General features: G+C 44.0%; 1 protein-coding gene across 3 annotated transcripts in view; it reads left to right on the top strand.

Moving 5' to 3' along the window:
- The window catches only part of LOC110532940 (sushi, von Willebrand factor type A, EGF and pentraxin domain-containing protein 1), a 155,842-nt gene that overhangs the window by 139,799 nt on the left and 428 nt on the right, over positions 1-15,615 (top strand). For 2 of the 3 annotated variants that reach the window (XM_036987453.2, XM_090183690.1), the window contains exons 46-49: positions 5,221-5,391; positions 5,866-5,961; positions 10,139-10,234; positions 12,414-12,507. In XM_036987453.2, the coding sequence (XP_036843348.2) occupies positions 5,221-5,391; positions 5,866-5,961; positions 10,139-10,234; positions 12,414-12,507 (457 nt within the window). The remainder of the gene's footprint in view (positions 1-5,220; positions 5,392-5,865; positions 5,962-10,138; positions 10,235-12,413; positions 12,508-15,615) is intronic. The other variant, XM_036987454.2, reaches the window with a different exon arrangement.

The raw sequence follows: 15,615 nt of genomic DNA, 5'->3' as shown, positions 1-15,615 counted from the left end.
GGGCTGTGTTTCCTTCCAAGCAAGTGTGTTTCTTGAATGAATGGTGGGAACATACAATTTGGAATTAGAATGGTATTTCTATGGGGATGGATCTGTACATGTACAAGTCTAGTGTAATATATAAAATCCTCTTTAACGGAATGAGTCTTCATTTCTAGTGTGGTGGAAATGAACCAACCATTATGTAGGTTGGTGGAAATCCCCATTGACTGAGGATGAGGGGTCTCCATTATGTAGGTTGGTGGAAATCCCCATTGACTGAGGACGAGGGGTCTCCATTATGTAGGTTGGTGGAAATCCCCATTGACTGAGGATGAGGGGTCTCCATTATGTAGGTTGGTGGAAATCCCCATTGACTGAGGACGAGGGGTCTCCATTATGTAGGTTGGTGGAAATCCCCATTGACTGAGGACGAGGGGTCTCCATTATGTAGGTTGGTGGAAATCCCCATTGACTGAGAATGAGGGGTCTCCATTATGTAGGTTGGTGGAAATCCCCATTGACTGAGGACGAGGGGTCTCCATTATGTAGGTTGGTGGAAATCCCCATTGACTGAGAATGAGGGGTCTCCATTATGTAGGTTGGTGGAAATCCCCATTGACTGAAGATGAGGGGTCTCCATTATGTAGGTTGGTGGAAATCCCCATTGACTGAGAATGAGGGGTCTCCATTATGTAGGTTGGTGGAAATCCCCATTGACTGAGAATGAGGGGTCTCCATTATGTAGGTTGGTGGAAATCCCCATTGACTGAGGACGAGGGGTCTCCATTATGTAGGTTGGTGGAAATCCCCATTGACTGAGGACGAGGGGTCTCCATTATGTAGGTTGGTGGAAATCCCCATTGACTGAGAATGAGGGGTCTCCATTATGTAGGTTGGTGGAAATCCCCATTGACTGAGAATGAGGGGTCTCCATTATGTAGGTTGGTGGAAATCCCCATTGACTGAGGATGAGGGGTCTCCATTATGTAGGTTGGTGGAAATCCCCATTGACTGAGAATGAGGGGTCTCCATTATGTAGGTTGGTGGAAATCCCCATTGACTGAGGATGAGGGGTCTCCATTATGTAGGTTGGTGGAAATCCCCATTGACTGAGGATGAGGGGTCTCCATTATGTAGGTTGGTGGAAATCCCCATTGACTGAGAATGAGGGGTCTCCATTATGTAGGTTGGTGGAAATCCCCATTGACTGAGGATGAGGGGTCTCCATTATGTAGATGTGTAAAGATGATGTTGAATTATGAACTATATTCATCAATCTGACTCCATTTTTAAGTGAATGCTACAGACCCATAGTCGTATCCAGTGGGGACAGCAGCGGTTGCGATCCACTCAGAATACTATGAATACTATGAGTACTATGCATACTATGAATACTATGTACGTGTCGAGGTTTACCGTTATATAATTATTGAGAGGTTAAGGGACAATGACCTAATATCTTTCAGCCAGTGTCCTAGCATTAAATGGCTAAGTTAACCTTAGCTCAGAGATGCACAGTTAGAGATTGAGCATATATGCTATGTATATTGTGAATAACATCTACCATTACACATTTCACCAAATAATAATTCAAGGAATATTAGTCAGAAATGTGAAGACTACGGTTCCAATCCATTTAAAAGTAATCTGATTCACCACAGTTACGCAATAAGAATACAATTAACAAATGGCACACAGCAGAAATCTTCACGATAAAAAGAATACAACATATGAGAAGTCTTAACAGCATAGACAGATTCACAACTATGACATACAAACGTACATCAGGAGATTGGTTTACCAATGACTCCATGATCAACATTTAAAACCAGCTTTCATTCTTCCAGTAGCGGCAACTACTGTCTCTCCTCTGTCTCTGTCTCTCCTCTGTCTCTCCTCTGTCTCTGTCTCTCCTCTGTCTCTGTCTCTCCTCTGTCTCTCCTCTGTCTCTGTCTCTGTCTCTCCTCTGTCTCTGTCTCTCCTCTGTCTCTGTCTCTCCTCTGTCTCTGTCTCTCCTCTGTCTCTGTCTCCCCTGTCTCTCCTCTGTCTCTGTCTCTCCTCTGTCTCTCCTCTGTCTGTCTCTGCCTCTGTCTCTCCTCTGTCTCTGTCTCTGTCTCTCCTCTGTCCCTGTCTCTGTCTCTGTCTCTGTCTCTCCTCTGTCTCTGTCTCTCCTGTCTCTCCCAGTATGTCCTATCTTCTAATTAACATCACTTTGCGTGGCACAAAACATTCAAACAAAAGGCATACAGCTTCACACACAATCTCTATTCTAATCGCCACACCTCAACAACACTGTATGATAAAAGCTGACCCCTGTGTCGCTCCTCTATGAACTATTCGCCGTCTGACGAACAGAATAACATTTGATCTGTAACAATAAATCCATAGCACTTACAGTACAATAAAACATATACAAATTCATAGCTCCTTATGAACTCTTGAAACAATCCAAACACGACAATTTAATTCACACAGTAACATTAATTTAGTCGATTGAAGTTTCATCAGTCAGATAGTCCCTGATAAGGTGTGTTTGACCTCTGCGGTAGCCCACAGATGGTCTGCCTTCCAAACAATATCATAAACGGTGATTGAGTCATCACGCTGTGCTCCCACGCTAGTCAGTCACCTCCTCTCATTCTTCCAAGAAACAAGGAGGCATCTGTGCAGTGGGTAACGTGATATGCTGGTCTTTCTGTGAATTTTTGGGATCATGATACTGTGTCAAGTCCACAGTTTTTTTTCTATAACTCTTTTTACTATACAGAAGTGAATCAACTTGTAACATAACAATATTATAATTGCAGAAACTCAACATATACATTGATATAGGATCCACCCCTGCATGTTTTCTCCTTTTCTGTCTGCGTGACCTGCTTACTGCACATTGACCATGGATCCTTACTATCGTCTTCTGTAGTTTTCCATCACTTCCTCTCCTCTTCTCGTCTCTGTCTCTGTCTCTCCTCTGTCTCTGTCTCTCCTCTGTCTCTGTCTCTCCTCTGTCTCTGTCTCTCCTCTGTCTCTGTCTCTCCTCTGTCTCTGTCTCTGTCTCTGTCTCTCCTCTGTCTCTGTCTCTCCTCCGTCTCTGTCTCTGTCTCTCCCCTGTCTCTGTCTCGCCTCTGTCTCTCTGTCTCTCCTGTCTCTGTCTCTCCTCTGTCTCTGTCTCTCCTCTGTCTCTGTCTCTCCGCTGTCTCTGTTTCTGTCTCTCCTCTGTCTCTGTCTGTCTCTCCACTGTCTCTGTCTCTCCTCTGTCTCTGTCTCTCCTCTGTCTCTGTCTCTGTCGCTCCTCTGTCTCTGTCTCTCATCTGTCTCTCCTCTGTCTCCGTCTCTCCTCTGTCTCTGTCTCTCCTCTGTCTCTCCTCTGTCTCTGTCTCTGTCTCTCCGCTGTCTCTGTCTCTCCTCTGTCTCTGTCTCTATCTCTCCGCTGTCTCTGTCTCTATCTCTCCGCTGTCTCTGTCTCTGTCTCTCCGCTGTCTCTGTCTCTCCGCTGTCTCTGTCTCTCCTCTGTCTCTGTCTCTCCTCTGTCTCTGTCTCTGTCTCTCCTCTGTCTCTCTCTCCTCTGTCTCTGTCTCTCCTCTGTCTCTGTCTCTCCTCTGTCTGTCCTATGTCTCTCCTATGTCTCTGTCTCTGTCTCTCCTCTGTCTCTCCTCTGTCTCTGTCTCTCCTCTGTCTCTGTCTCTGTCTCTGTCTCTCCTCTGTCTCTCCTCTGTCTCTGTCTATCCTCTGTCTCTGTCTCTCCTCTGTCTATGTCTCTCCTCTGTCTCCTCTGTCTCTGTCCCTGTCTGTCTCTCCTCTGTCTCTGTCTCTGTCTCTCCTCTGTCTCCTCTGTCTCCGTCTCTGTCTCTCCTCTGTCTCTCTTCTGTCTCTGTCTCTGTCTCTCCTCTGTCTCTCCTCTGTCTCTGTCTCTCCTCTGTCTCTCCTCTGTCTCTGTCTCTCCTCTGTCTCTGTCTCTCCTCTGTCTCTGTCTCTCCTCTGTCTCCTCTGTCTCTGTTCCTGTCTCCGTCTCTCCTCTGTCTCCATCTCTGTCTCTCCTCTGTCTCTCCTCTGTCTCTTTTCTGTCTCTGTCTCTCTTCTGTCTCTGTCTCTCCTCTGTCTCCTCTGTCTCTGTCTCTCCTCTGTCTCTTCTCTGTCTCTGTCTCTCCTCTGTCTCTGTCTCTCCTCTGTCTCCTCTGTCTCTGTCTCTCCTCTGTCTCTATCTCTCCTCTGTCTCCTCTGTCTCTGTCTCTCCTCTGTCTCTCCTCTGTCTCTCCTCTGTGTCTGTCTCTGTCTATCCTCTGTCTCTGTCTCTGTCTCTGTCTCTGTCTCTGTCTCTGTCTCTGTCTCTGTCTCTCCTCTGTCTCTCCTCTGTCTCTCCTGTCTCTCCTCTGTCTCTCCTCTGTCTCTGTCTCTCCTCTGTCTCTCATCTGTCTCTCCTCTGTCTCTCCTCTGTCTCTGTCTCTCCTCTGTCTCTCCTCTGTCTCTTCCTCTGTCTCTCATCTGTCTCTGTCTCTCCTCTGTCTCTCCTCTGTCTCTGTCTCTTCTCTGTCTCTGTCTCTCCTCTGTCTCTGTCTCTCCTCTGTCTCTGTCTCCATATCTCCTCTGTCTCTGTCTCTGTGGGCAGCTTGTGTTACACTTGATGAATGGGCTCCATTAAGCAGATCTGTTGTGGCGGGCATGTTTGTGACTAATTCTGGGTTTACAGCTGCTATGGAAACCATTTGCAGGGTGTTTACACTGTGTTTTCATTCTCCCTAACTTGCTTGATTCTGTTGTTGTACTGTTGGTATACAGCACCTTGTTGTTTCTTTGTATGGTGTGTAAAGGTAGATATATTTGCATGTCTGTCTGGCTCTAGCTTGTCCAACACTTTGATATATTCTCATTGGTTGGATTGGTTTTCTAGGCCTTACAAGGAAAATGAACACACACTCTGTTGAGTCACACTCTTCGACATGTCGACACGTCTCTGCATGGCATTTCTTTGAAGACTTGACACAGCTGCAATGCCTACTTTCTACGACAGACCATTCAATGTGTTATTTACTGATACTGATTTGATTTGAGATGATATTATCTGGCAACACCTCCCATCATCCCTAGGGGGAAAGTTATTCTATTCATGTTTTTTTGTTGAAAAGCAGAGACCGACTTCATACCATCAAAAGTTTTAGAGACACGTGTGATAACATGTACATAACATAGGTCTCTAAATGAGTTGGAAGTAACCAGAGGGGCTGTCCGTCCGTTTTGGCACAGGGGTGTCCTGCGGCCCCCCTCTCCACGTGGCCAACGGGGTGGTGCGGGGGGCGGTGTTCCAGTTCGGGGACGTGGCCGTGTACTCATGTTTCGGAGGGTATGCCGTAGAGGGCCACGGCAGGAGTATGTGTCTGGAAAACAGGACCTGGACCCCCCCTCCCGTCTGCAGAGGTAGAGAGACTGCACCCCTACTGCGCCCTAAAAGGAGGGCATCCTGTCTACTCCTGACACCTTGCGTGCCCTCCCCTCCGCTTCACCAGTCCTTTGTGCTGTACACACTCCCTACTCTGCCCGTACACACTTCCCACTTTACTTGTACATACTATACAGATCGTAGGGTTGCCTAGGGATGCCTGTCTCTATGGCACCGTCTGTTGGGTGGCTATGTGGTTTGAACCATTTCTATAAAGAAATGCAGTTTTTTCGAATGCTGTCTTTATCCCAGTGCATGAAGTTGCATGGTCAAGGTCAATCACGGCACGACTACCAGTATCATTATCTATTTTCTATTTAAACAGTACTAGCTATCTTAACCGAATGCTTTCTCTTCTATGGAGCCTCTCCACGCGTCAGATGGGGACTGTTTGGAGGATGTCTCAGTACTTTGGCTTCAATCAGGTGTGTGTGTCTTCCTGTTCTCTCCAGCGGTGTGTTGGCTGCAGTGCCTGAACGGAGGGGTGTGTCACAGACCCAACACCTGTTCCTGTCCTGAGGGGTGGATGGGTAGACTGTGTGAGGAACGTAAGTATTATCAATTACTCAATCAACCAATCACATTTATTTTGGATGGATGGGCAGACTTGAGGAGTGTGTGTGTGGTGTGTGTGTGTGTGTGTGTGAGAGATTTTTTATCTTTATTTCACTTTTGTTTATTGTCTACTTCACTTGCTTTGGCAATGTTAAAACATGTTTCCCATGCCAATAAAGCCCCTTCAATTGAATTGAAATGAATTGAGATCTCAGTCCCTCCTCTCATCACAAATAAAGAGTCAGTCAGAGAAAGTGGATCCACACTGCAGCCAGGAACAGACACACACTGTTTCACTGACTGGAGGAATGTACTCAGCTAGCTTTACACAGCCAGAGTAGAATAGTATGGACTCACATTAGATCGTCTAAAATCACAGAGACACATAAGGAAAATATTTCCCCATCTGTCTGAAAATGTTCACAGACTTTTTGTGTACTCTGTCTTCAGGGTTGGGTAGATTACTTTCTAAATGTAACCTGTTACTAGTTACCTGTCCAAAATTGTCATCAGTAAAGCTTTTGGATTACCCAAACTCAGTAATGTAATCTGATTACATGCAGTTACTTTTAGATTAAGGCATTAGAAGAAGACAAACATGTATGTTACCAGTTGAACGATCTATTGCAGGATAAATCAATGTTAAAGTTGATATAACTGTCCATATACAGATGTTAAATGTTACTTTATGGGTTGGTTATGTAGGCTTCTTCTAACCCATTGCTTTCTACTGCATATAATAATACGATAAAATGATATCTTTACATTAAAAACCAAAGTCTATCAGAATTCCAGTCATTCCAATAAATGTTATACCCCTTAATCTTCAAGAATAGGACTTGGAAATATGGAAGTATGGACTAGCCTAAATGTTTTACCTGAGCATAACCCCAAAACGAAGGACTTATTAGCCAGCCTTACTCTGTTGTTTATGATTTTGTTGTTATGGAGGACCGATTGGGCTCATTGATTGCGCTCACGGAATGGCATGCTTTCAGCACAACTGAAAAATTAATGTCCTATACTGCATTTGCTATAGGCCTATTGTTTACCTTTTTGTTGGTGACACTTTGATATCTTAATAATATGCAGCTGTTTAAAGGGAAAATCCACAGATGAAACAATAACAAAATTCCACCCCGCCTCTGTTTTGGTAAAAAGCTGAGGGATGGTCCTGGAGAAATGTAACCACTCTCAGATTAATAGACAGAGCTATGGATGCAAGGACTGACCATCTATGATATAAAAAGTATTGTTTTAACCATGTTTTGAGGCTAAACAATGTTTGTTTACATTTACAATGTTTACAAACATAGGAGAAAACAAGTTTATATTTTGGGTTCTCATGGAGTGTGACAGTTGAACTAAGCTCATGAGGCATTTACAAGTTATATTCTTCAAGTATCAATGTATATATATAATTTATAAGTCCAAAAATGGATGTAGCAACTACAGATTGCCCCTTTAAAAGTGTGTGAGTTTGAGCATGTGTCCATCAGGCATATGGATTTATTTTATCAGCATGAATTAGATTGAGCAATAAAAGCCTCACTTTTATTCTGTAGGCTGGGATCTGCACTATGCTACTGTTGCAAGAACGCATTTTCACTGGCTGTCCACTGGTTTCAGAAACAATGATTGATCGGCACCTTAAACTTCTCGAATTCAACCATTATTGGGTTCAAATACACATTAAAATTTGAACAACCATCCACAACAACCACAATCCGTAAGGCGCAGATAGCTAAATGAGAGAGCAGCAGTGTGATTCACATCAATGCGCTATGTAGATATCAATAATAAGTGATATCCGTATCGCCGTAGACGACACCACTACTGTCTTCCTTACCTCCAAGCGTTTATTCAAGTTGGATAATCTTTGGATGCCGACAGCAGTCACACCATTGGAACACACATCTTGGACTGTAGCCTGTAAAAGCCTATTCCTGCTCTTTTCCCTGCGATCCTTCAAACACATTTGGTGTGTCATCATAGTGGTCTCTGACTTGTGGTCAGATTCGCTCAGGTGGAACAAACTTAAAATTGCCCCTTTTTTCAATGTTGATTTCAATGTCATTGAGAAAACAGAGAAGTGCCAAAGATGTTTTTGATTACAATATTTTTGCTGGCAACGTAACGGATTTCAGTTACCTTTTTTTTGTAATCCCTTACATGTAACGGATTACATGTAGTCTGTTACTCCCCAACCCTGTCTGTCTTCTCCAGTGAGAGAGGTTGAGTCTGAAACCCTATTCACACAGTAGAGAGAGGTTGAGCCTGAAACCCTATTCACAAAGTAGAGAGGTTGAGCCTGAAACCCTATTCACACAGTAGAGAGAGGTTGAGCCTGAAACCCTATTCACACAGTAGAGAGGTTGAGCCTGAAACCCTATTCACACAGTAGAGAGGTTGAGCCTGAAACCCTATTCACACAATAGAGAGAGGTTGAGCCTGGAACCCTATTCACACAGTAGAAAGGTTGAGTTTGATACAGTGCATTCAGACCACTTGACTTGTTCCACATTTTCTGACGTTACAGCCGTATTCAAAAATTGATTTAAAAAAAACGTTCTCAATCTACAAATAATATCCCATAATGCCAAAGAAAAAAAACTTCAACAATACATGTATATAAGTATTCAGACCCTTTACTCAGTACTTTGTTGAAGCACCTTTGGCAGCAATTACAGCCTCGAGTCTTCTTGGCTATGACGCTACAAGCTTGGCACACCTGTATTTGGAGAGTTTCTCCCATACTTCTATGCAGATTCTCTCAAGCTCTGTCAGGTTGGATGGGGAGCGTCGTTGCACAGCTATTTTCAGGTCTCTCCAGAGATGTTAGATAAGGTTTACATCCAGGCTCTGGCTGGGCCACTCAAGGACATTCAGAGACTTGTCCCGAAGCCACTCCTGTGTTGTCTTGGCTGTGTGCTTACGGTTGTTGTCCTGTTCTAGGTGAACCTTCACCCCAGTCTAAGGTCCTGAGTGCTCTCGAGCAGGTTTTCATCTCTCTGTACTTTGCTCTGTTCATCTTTCCCTCGATCCTAACTAGTCTCCCAGTCCCTACCGCTGAATAACATCCCCACAGCATGATGCTGCCTTTGTTTCATCAGACCATAGAATCTTGTTTCTCATGGTCTGACAGTCCTTTGGCAAACTCCAATAGGGCTGTCATGTGTATTTTACTGAGGAGTGGATTCCATCTGGCCACTCTACCATAAAGGCCTGATTGGTGGAGTGCTACAGAGATGGTTGTCCTTCTGGAAGATTCTCCCATCTCCACATAGGAACTCTAGAGCTCTATCAGAGTGGCCATCAGGTTCTTGGTCACCTCCCTGACCAAGGACCTTCTCCCCCGATTGCAGCCAGCTTTAGGAGTCTTGGTGGTTCCAAACTTCTTCCATGTAAGAATGATGGAGGCCACTGTGTTCTTGGGGACGTTCAATGCTGCTGACATTTTTTGGTATCTTTTCCCCAGATCTGTGCCTCGACTCAATCCTGTCTCGGAGCTCTACGGACAATTGTTTCGACCTCATGGCTTGGTTTTTGCTCTGACATGCACTGTCAACTGTGGGACCTTATATAGATGGGTGTGTGCCTTTCAAAATCATGTCCAATCAATTGAATTTACCACAGGTGGACTCCAATCAAGTTGTAGAAACATCTCAAGGATGATCAATGGAAACCTGGATGATCAAAGATGCACCTGAACTCAATTTCGAGTCTCATAGCAAAGGGTCTGAATAGTTATATAAATAAGGCAATTTATTTTTTTATACATTTGCAAAAATGTCTACCAAACCTGTTTTCGCCATGTCATAATGGGGTATTGTGTGTAGATTGACGAGGAAAGGTTTTTATTTAATCCATTTTAGGATAAGGCTGTAACGTAACAAAATGTGGAAAAGGGGAAGAGGTCTAAATTCTTTCCGAATGCCCTGTACACAGCAGAGTAGTACACTATATAGAGAATTAGGGTGCCATGTTGGACGTAGCCAGAGAGAAAGCTGCCCTTTGACCACCGCTTCCTACCCACAACACACACAGCTTGCCTGTGTTGAATGACCCCAGAGGTTTAGTCCGTGTGGTGAAACACATAATTGTTGATGACTCATCATGTGGTGATGGCTTCCAGTTTATGTTTGTGTCTCTCCTCCAATCAAATCACAGCTATCTGCATCCTGCCGTGTCTGAACGGCGGGCGGTGCGCGGCACCCTACCAGTGCGAGTGTCCCACGGGCTGGACAGGGACGCGCTGTCACAGTGGTAAGTATGTGAGAGTGTGTCACAGGTGGGTGTGGATGTGTTGTCTTCATTTTGTCGGTGAGGAGTGTGTGTGTGTTTTTGTTTGTTTCACAGTGGTGAGTGAGTGTGTGTGTGGTTCAGTGTGTGTGTGTGAGGAGCTCATTGATGTGAGACACAGATGTATCCTTAATGTATTACCTCCTGAGCGGGTTTCCACTTTGTGACTACAATATAAGCATACTTACCTACAGTAGGGGCCTTAGCTTGTGTGGAATGTTGAATAGGACTTTTGTAAGGAACATATTATCGTGTGGCCTCTAGGGAGATGGGAGATAGGGACGTCACCAGGTTGTCACTGATGAAAGCAGTGAAGCAAAAAGTATTAAACAAAGCTTTGGAAATAGGATTTAAAAAATGAAGCTGCAGATATTTTAGGAAGTTATCTTACTGTGAGCTGTCCCAAAACGACTTCAGTTACCAGATAACTTTGAGTTTTCCTAAAACACTTTTTCTTAAAAGAAGTAATAGGAGTTTTTTCCCCCCACACCTCATAGTTAGGATGTAGCTGCTTAGAATGAATACAGTATTGTGTTCTAGGCTGGTGATGATTTGTCAGACTCCAGACCATTGAAGCTGTAAAACCAAGAATAACAACAAAATCAGAAGACATTGCAGCCCGTTACTCCCACTGACCTTTGTCAATAGCGCCTGATAAATTCAGGGCAGCAATGTTATTGAGAGCAGTAGCAACACATTTGCAGTTCTCCATGCTAACGTTATATTTCAGAAACACACTGCAGTAGAAAGGATTATCTACGCATAACGAGCAGCTCATTTTATAGACCCAAGATGCTACACCACAGAACAATCTGAAAATCGTCTCTCGGCAAGTCCAGCCCACTCATTATCTCAGCCAATCATGGCTAGTGGGAAGTTTCTTGTCTTTCTCTTTGGCTAAACCAAATAGGCTCATAATTTAACAACTTTATTTGTATTTACAGATGGCATAAACGTTTGTTATTAAGGCACATGAAAGTTCACATGTTCCAGAAGGCATTTCTGCCAAAAAAACGCATTTTGAAAAAAAGAATGATGTTCAACTGGCTCTCCTGTGAAGTCGTGACTTGTGACATCTGCCTAGTTTCCTGAATTGAGCCACATATGGACAGGAGTGAAGGGGCAATTTTAAGTGACATCAGGGAGAGAATGAATGATCCGAGGTACTTATCCATCCATTCCTGTGTCAGCGTGCGTCATACTGTAGACTACTGTTGCCGTAGTAATGCACGTCTGTGACAACCGAGCGCTTGCAGTGACAGGCAAGTCCAAAGTCCAAAGCAACCACTACTATCTTCGTAGAAGCATGGACTGAAACATGACCCTTTCCTATAGACAGACTACCTCTTGGATTGTTAGGCATACCGTTCAATTCAATTCCATACAACTTTATTAATCCCCGAAGGGCAGTTAGAAGGGCCTCGTCAGTGCGTGGCGACAACATGATGTCTACTGTACAGTATGTCAGTGTGCTTTTGTTCTCTCAGACATGATGAGGTCATTTGTTGACTCAGTAATACTGAAACAAAGCCACTACCTTCTCTTTTTCTGTTCAATCATGTCCTGTTTGAACTAAATGTTTGTCTGCATTTCAGGAGAATATGGATGTGGAAAACACCGTTTTGATAGTGTTTCCCTAGAAAAAGGGTGAGACCAAGTTATTCTGCCCAGAAGTTCGCCTGAGTAACCAAGGGTTCTACCAGGAAACATCTGCTATTATGAGGAAGTCCTGTAGATGAGATTCTGACCCTTACTGAAAGTGTGGGTGTGTGTCCACACCTTCTCCCTGTTACTCATTTAGTCAAAGGCAGGGGCGCTACTTTCACGTTCTGAAATTGCATTTGTCCCCACCCAGTTTTATAATTGGAAAGTGATACAAAAGGAGGCAACAGTGTGCTTTAGGACCATGCGGACACCTCCGAGCGGTCGGGTAGGCTGTCTGGAGTAAAAATATAATTACGTCCCAACCACTTCTAAAACCAAAGTTGCTCTCCTGGTCAAAGGCAATAACTGCCTCAGCCTTAGGATAGTTCTTGGTCAGGTGCATGCAAAGCCGATAGAGTGTGTGTGTGGTGTGTGTGTGTACATATATATATATGTGTTGAATGGTTTAAGGTTTTATTGACAGTGTGTGTTTTCACAGCGGTGTGCTCGTCATCCTGTCTGAATGGTGGGAGGTGCATCAGGCCTAACAGGTGTCACTGCAGTCTAGGGTGGAGCGGGCACGACTGCTCTAGGTGACAAACCACACACACACACACACACACACACACACACACACACACACACACACACACACACACACACACACACACACACACACACACACACATACACACTACCAGACCAACCAGTACTACCAGACCACCAGGTACTACCAGACCACTCTTTACTACCAGACCACCAGGTACTACCAGACCACTCTACACTACCAGACCACTCTACACTACCAGACCACCAGGTACTACCAGACCACTCTGTACTACCAGACCACTCTGTACTACCAGACCACTCTGTACTACCAGACCACTCTGTACTACCAGACCACTCTTTACTACCAGACCACTCTTTACTACCAGACCACCAGGTACTACCAGACCACTCTACACTACCAGACCACTCTGTACTACCAGACCACTCTGTACTACCAGACCACTCTGTACTACCAGACCACTCTGTACTACCAGACCACTCTACACTACCAGACCACTCTGTACTACCAGACCACTCTGTACTACCAGACCACTCTGTACTACCAGAACACCAGGTACTACCAGACCACTCTGTACTACCAGACCACTCTGTACTACCAGACCACCAGGTAATACCAGACCACTCTGTACTACCAGACCACCAGGTACTACCAGACCGCACAGACCGATCTGCTTGATCACACACAGATCAAAATATGTCAGGAACATCTCTAGTCAGGAATGGCAAATCATAACATTAATAATGCTCATAAGGAAATCATTATCTCTCCTCTCTTCCCCTTATCCTGAATGAGGCCTAGTTTGTGTCTGTGTCATCATTTGAAAGAAACCCTAGTACAGCAATACAAAGTGACCTACTACACAATCTCTCTGTAATGTGAGGCACACTCACCAGACCTAGGCACAAACAATATTTGAAATAATTGAAAATACTTTACCGGCAGTGCTTGATTGAGCATGCCTGGCATAATCAACCAATAGAATAGTCCCAAAACTGCAAACCAGCCCATGGCACTATTGGCAGGCTAGAGCAGACACTCAAAGTATGTTGTAAGGTTTCATGTCGTATTTGAACCTAGGTCTGTGTCTCAACTTAGCTCTCCCTCTCTGTCTGTTGGAGTTGGGCCAAGGTATGGCTGGACAGAGAGGTTCAGTACTAACTGGGCACATACGGTGCATTCTGAAAGTATTCAGACCTCTTCCATTTTTTTCACATTTTGATACTTTACAGCCTTATTCTAAAATGGATTTAATAAAATAAAAATCCTCATTAACAACCTATAATGACAATAACCTATAATGACGAAGCGGAAACAGGTTTTAAGATTTTTTTAGCAAATTTCATACAAATAAAAAACAGAACCTTATTTACACAAGTATTCAGACCCTTTGCTATGAGAGACGGAATTGAGCTCAGGTGCATCCTGTTTCCATTGATCATCTTTGAGATGTTTTTACAACTTGATTGGAGTCCACCTGTCGTAAATTAAGTTGATTTTACATAATTTGGAAAGGCACACATCTGCCTATATACAGTAAGGTCCCACAGTTGACAGTACATGTAAGAGAAAACACCAAGTCATGAGGTCGAAGGAATTGTCGGTAGAGCTCTGAGACAAAATTGTGTTGAGGCACCGATATAGGGAAGGGTAACAAAACATTTCTGCAGCATTGAAGGTTCCCAAGAACACAGTGGCCTCCATCATTATTAAATTGAAGAAGTCTGGAATCACCAAGACTCTTCTTAGAGCTGACCGTCCGACCAAACTGAGCAATCGGGGGAGAAGAGCCTTGATCAGGGAGGTGACCAAGAACCCGATGGTCACTCTGATAGAGCTCCAGAGTTCCTCTGTGCAAATGGGAGAACCTTCCAGAAGGACAACCATCTCTGCAGAACTCCACCAATCAGGCCTTTAAGCCACTCCTGAGTAAAAGGCACGTGACAGCCCGCTTGGAGTTTGCCAAAAGACACCTAAAGGACTCAGTCCATTAGAAACAAGATTCTCTGGTCTGATGAAAACAAGATTGAACTCTTTGGCCTGAATTCCAAGCGTCACTTCTAGAGGAAACCTGGCACCATCCCTATGGTGAAACATGGTGGTGGCAGCATCATGCTGTGGGGATGTTTTTCAGTGGCAGGGACTGGGAGACAAGTCAGGATCGAGGGAAAGATAAAACGGAGCAGAGTACAGAGAGATCCTTTATGAAAACCTGCTCCAGAGCACTCATGACCTCAGACATGAGCGAAGGTTAACATTCCAACAGGACAATGACCCTAAGCACACAGGCAAGACAATGCAGGAGTGGCTTCGGGACAAGTCTCTAAATGTCCTTGAGTGGCCCAGCCAGAGCTCAGACTTGAACCCGATCAAACATATCTAGAGATAGCTGTGTAGCAATGTTTCAACCAACCTGACAGAGCTTGAGAGGATCTGCAGAGAAGAATGGGAGAAACTACACTAATACAGGTGTGCCAAACTTGTAGTGTCATACCCAAGAAGACTAAAGGCTGTAACCGCTGCCAAAGGTGCTTCAACAAAGTACTGAGTAAAGGGTCTGAATACTTATGTAAATGTGATATTTCAGTTTTTTATATATATATATATATATATATATATATATATATATGTGCAAAAATGTGTAAAAAACATGTCTTTTTTATTTTGTCATTATAGGGTATTGTGTGTAGATTGATGAGGGGAAATAACAATTGAATACATTTTAGAATAAGGCTGTACATAACAAAATGTGGAAAAGGTTAAAGGGTCTGAATACTTTCCGAATGCTCTGTATCTGATTAAATGGGAAGATGTACAGTATCTGGCTGAGGTGCCACTCTACCAGAGAAAGCTAATCTGACTGAACATCTAGGTAAAGATAATGTCAGAAATTGTTTTTCCAGGTGAAAACTCTAATTCCAATGTACTGCTAAACTCAAGGCTGACAGATATAACTGAATGAGAAAACCTCTCTCTCACTTCGGATTGGACAGAAAACCATTTGGCTATGAGCCACACTGCAGGGCTATCCATCCATTGTGATGCCACTTTTTTTTCACCTGCTCTCTCACTGGGAAAACAGCCAACTGGGCTTGTTCAAACCCCAACAGTCAGATGAAAACAGGCAGGCACC

Source organism: Oncorhynchus mykiss, chromosome 9 (genome assembly GCF_057628025.1).
Source record: "Oncorhynchus mykiss isolate SJ-2025 chromosome 9, ASM5762802v1, whole genome shotgun sequence".
NCBI lineage: Eukaryota > Metazoa > Chordata > Actinopteri > Salmoniformes > Salmonidae > Oncorhynchus > Oncorhynchus mykiss.
Note: the sequence above shows the minus strand (reverse complement) of the source record. Positions and strands in the feature narration are given on the sequence as shown.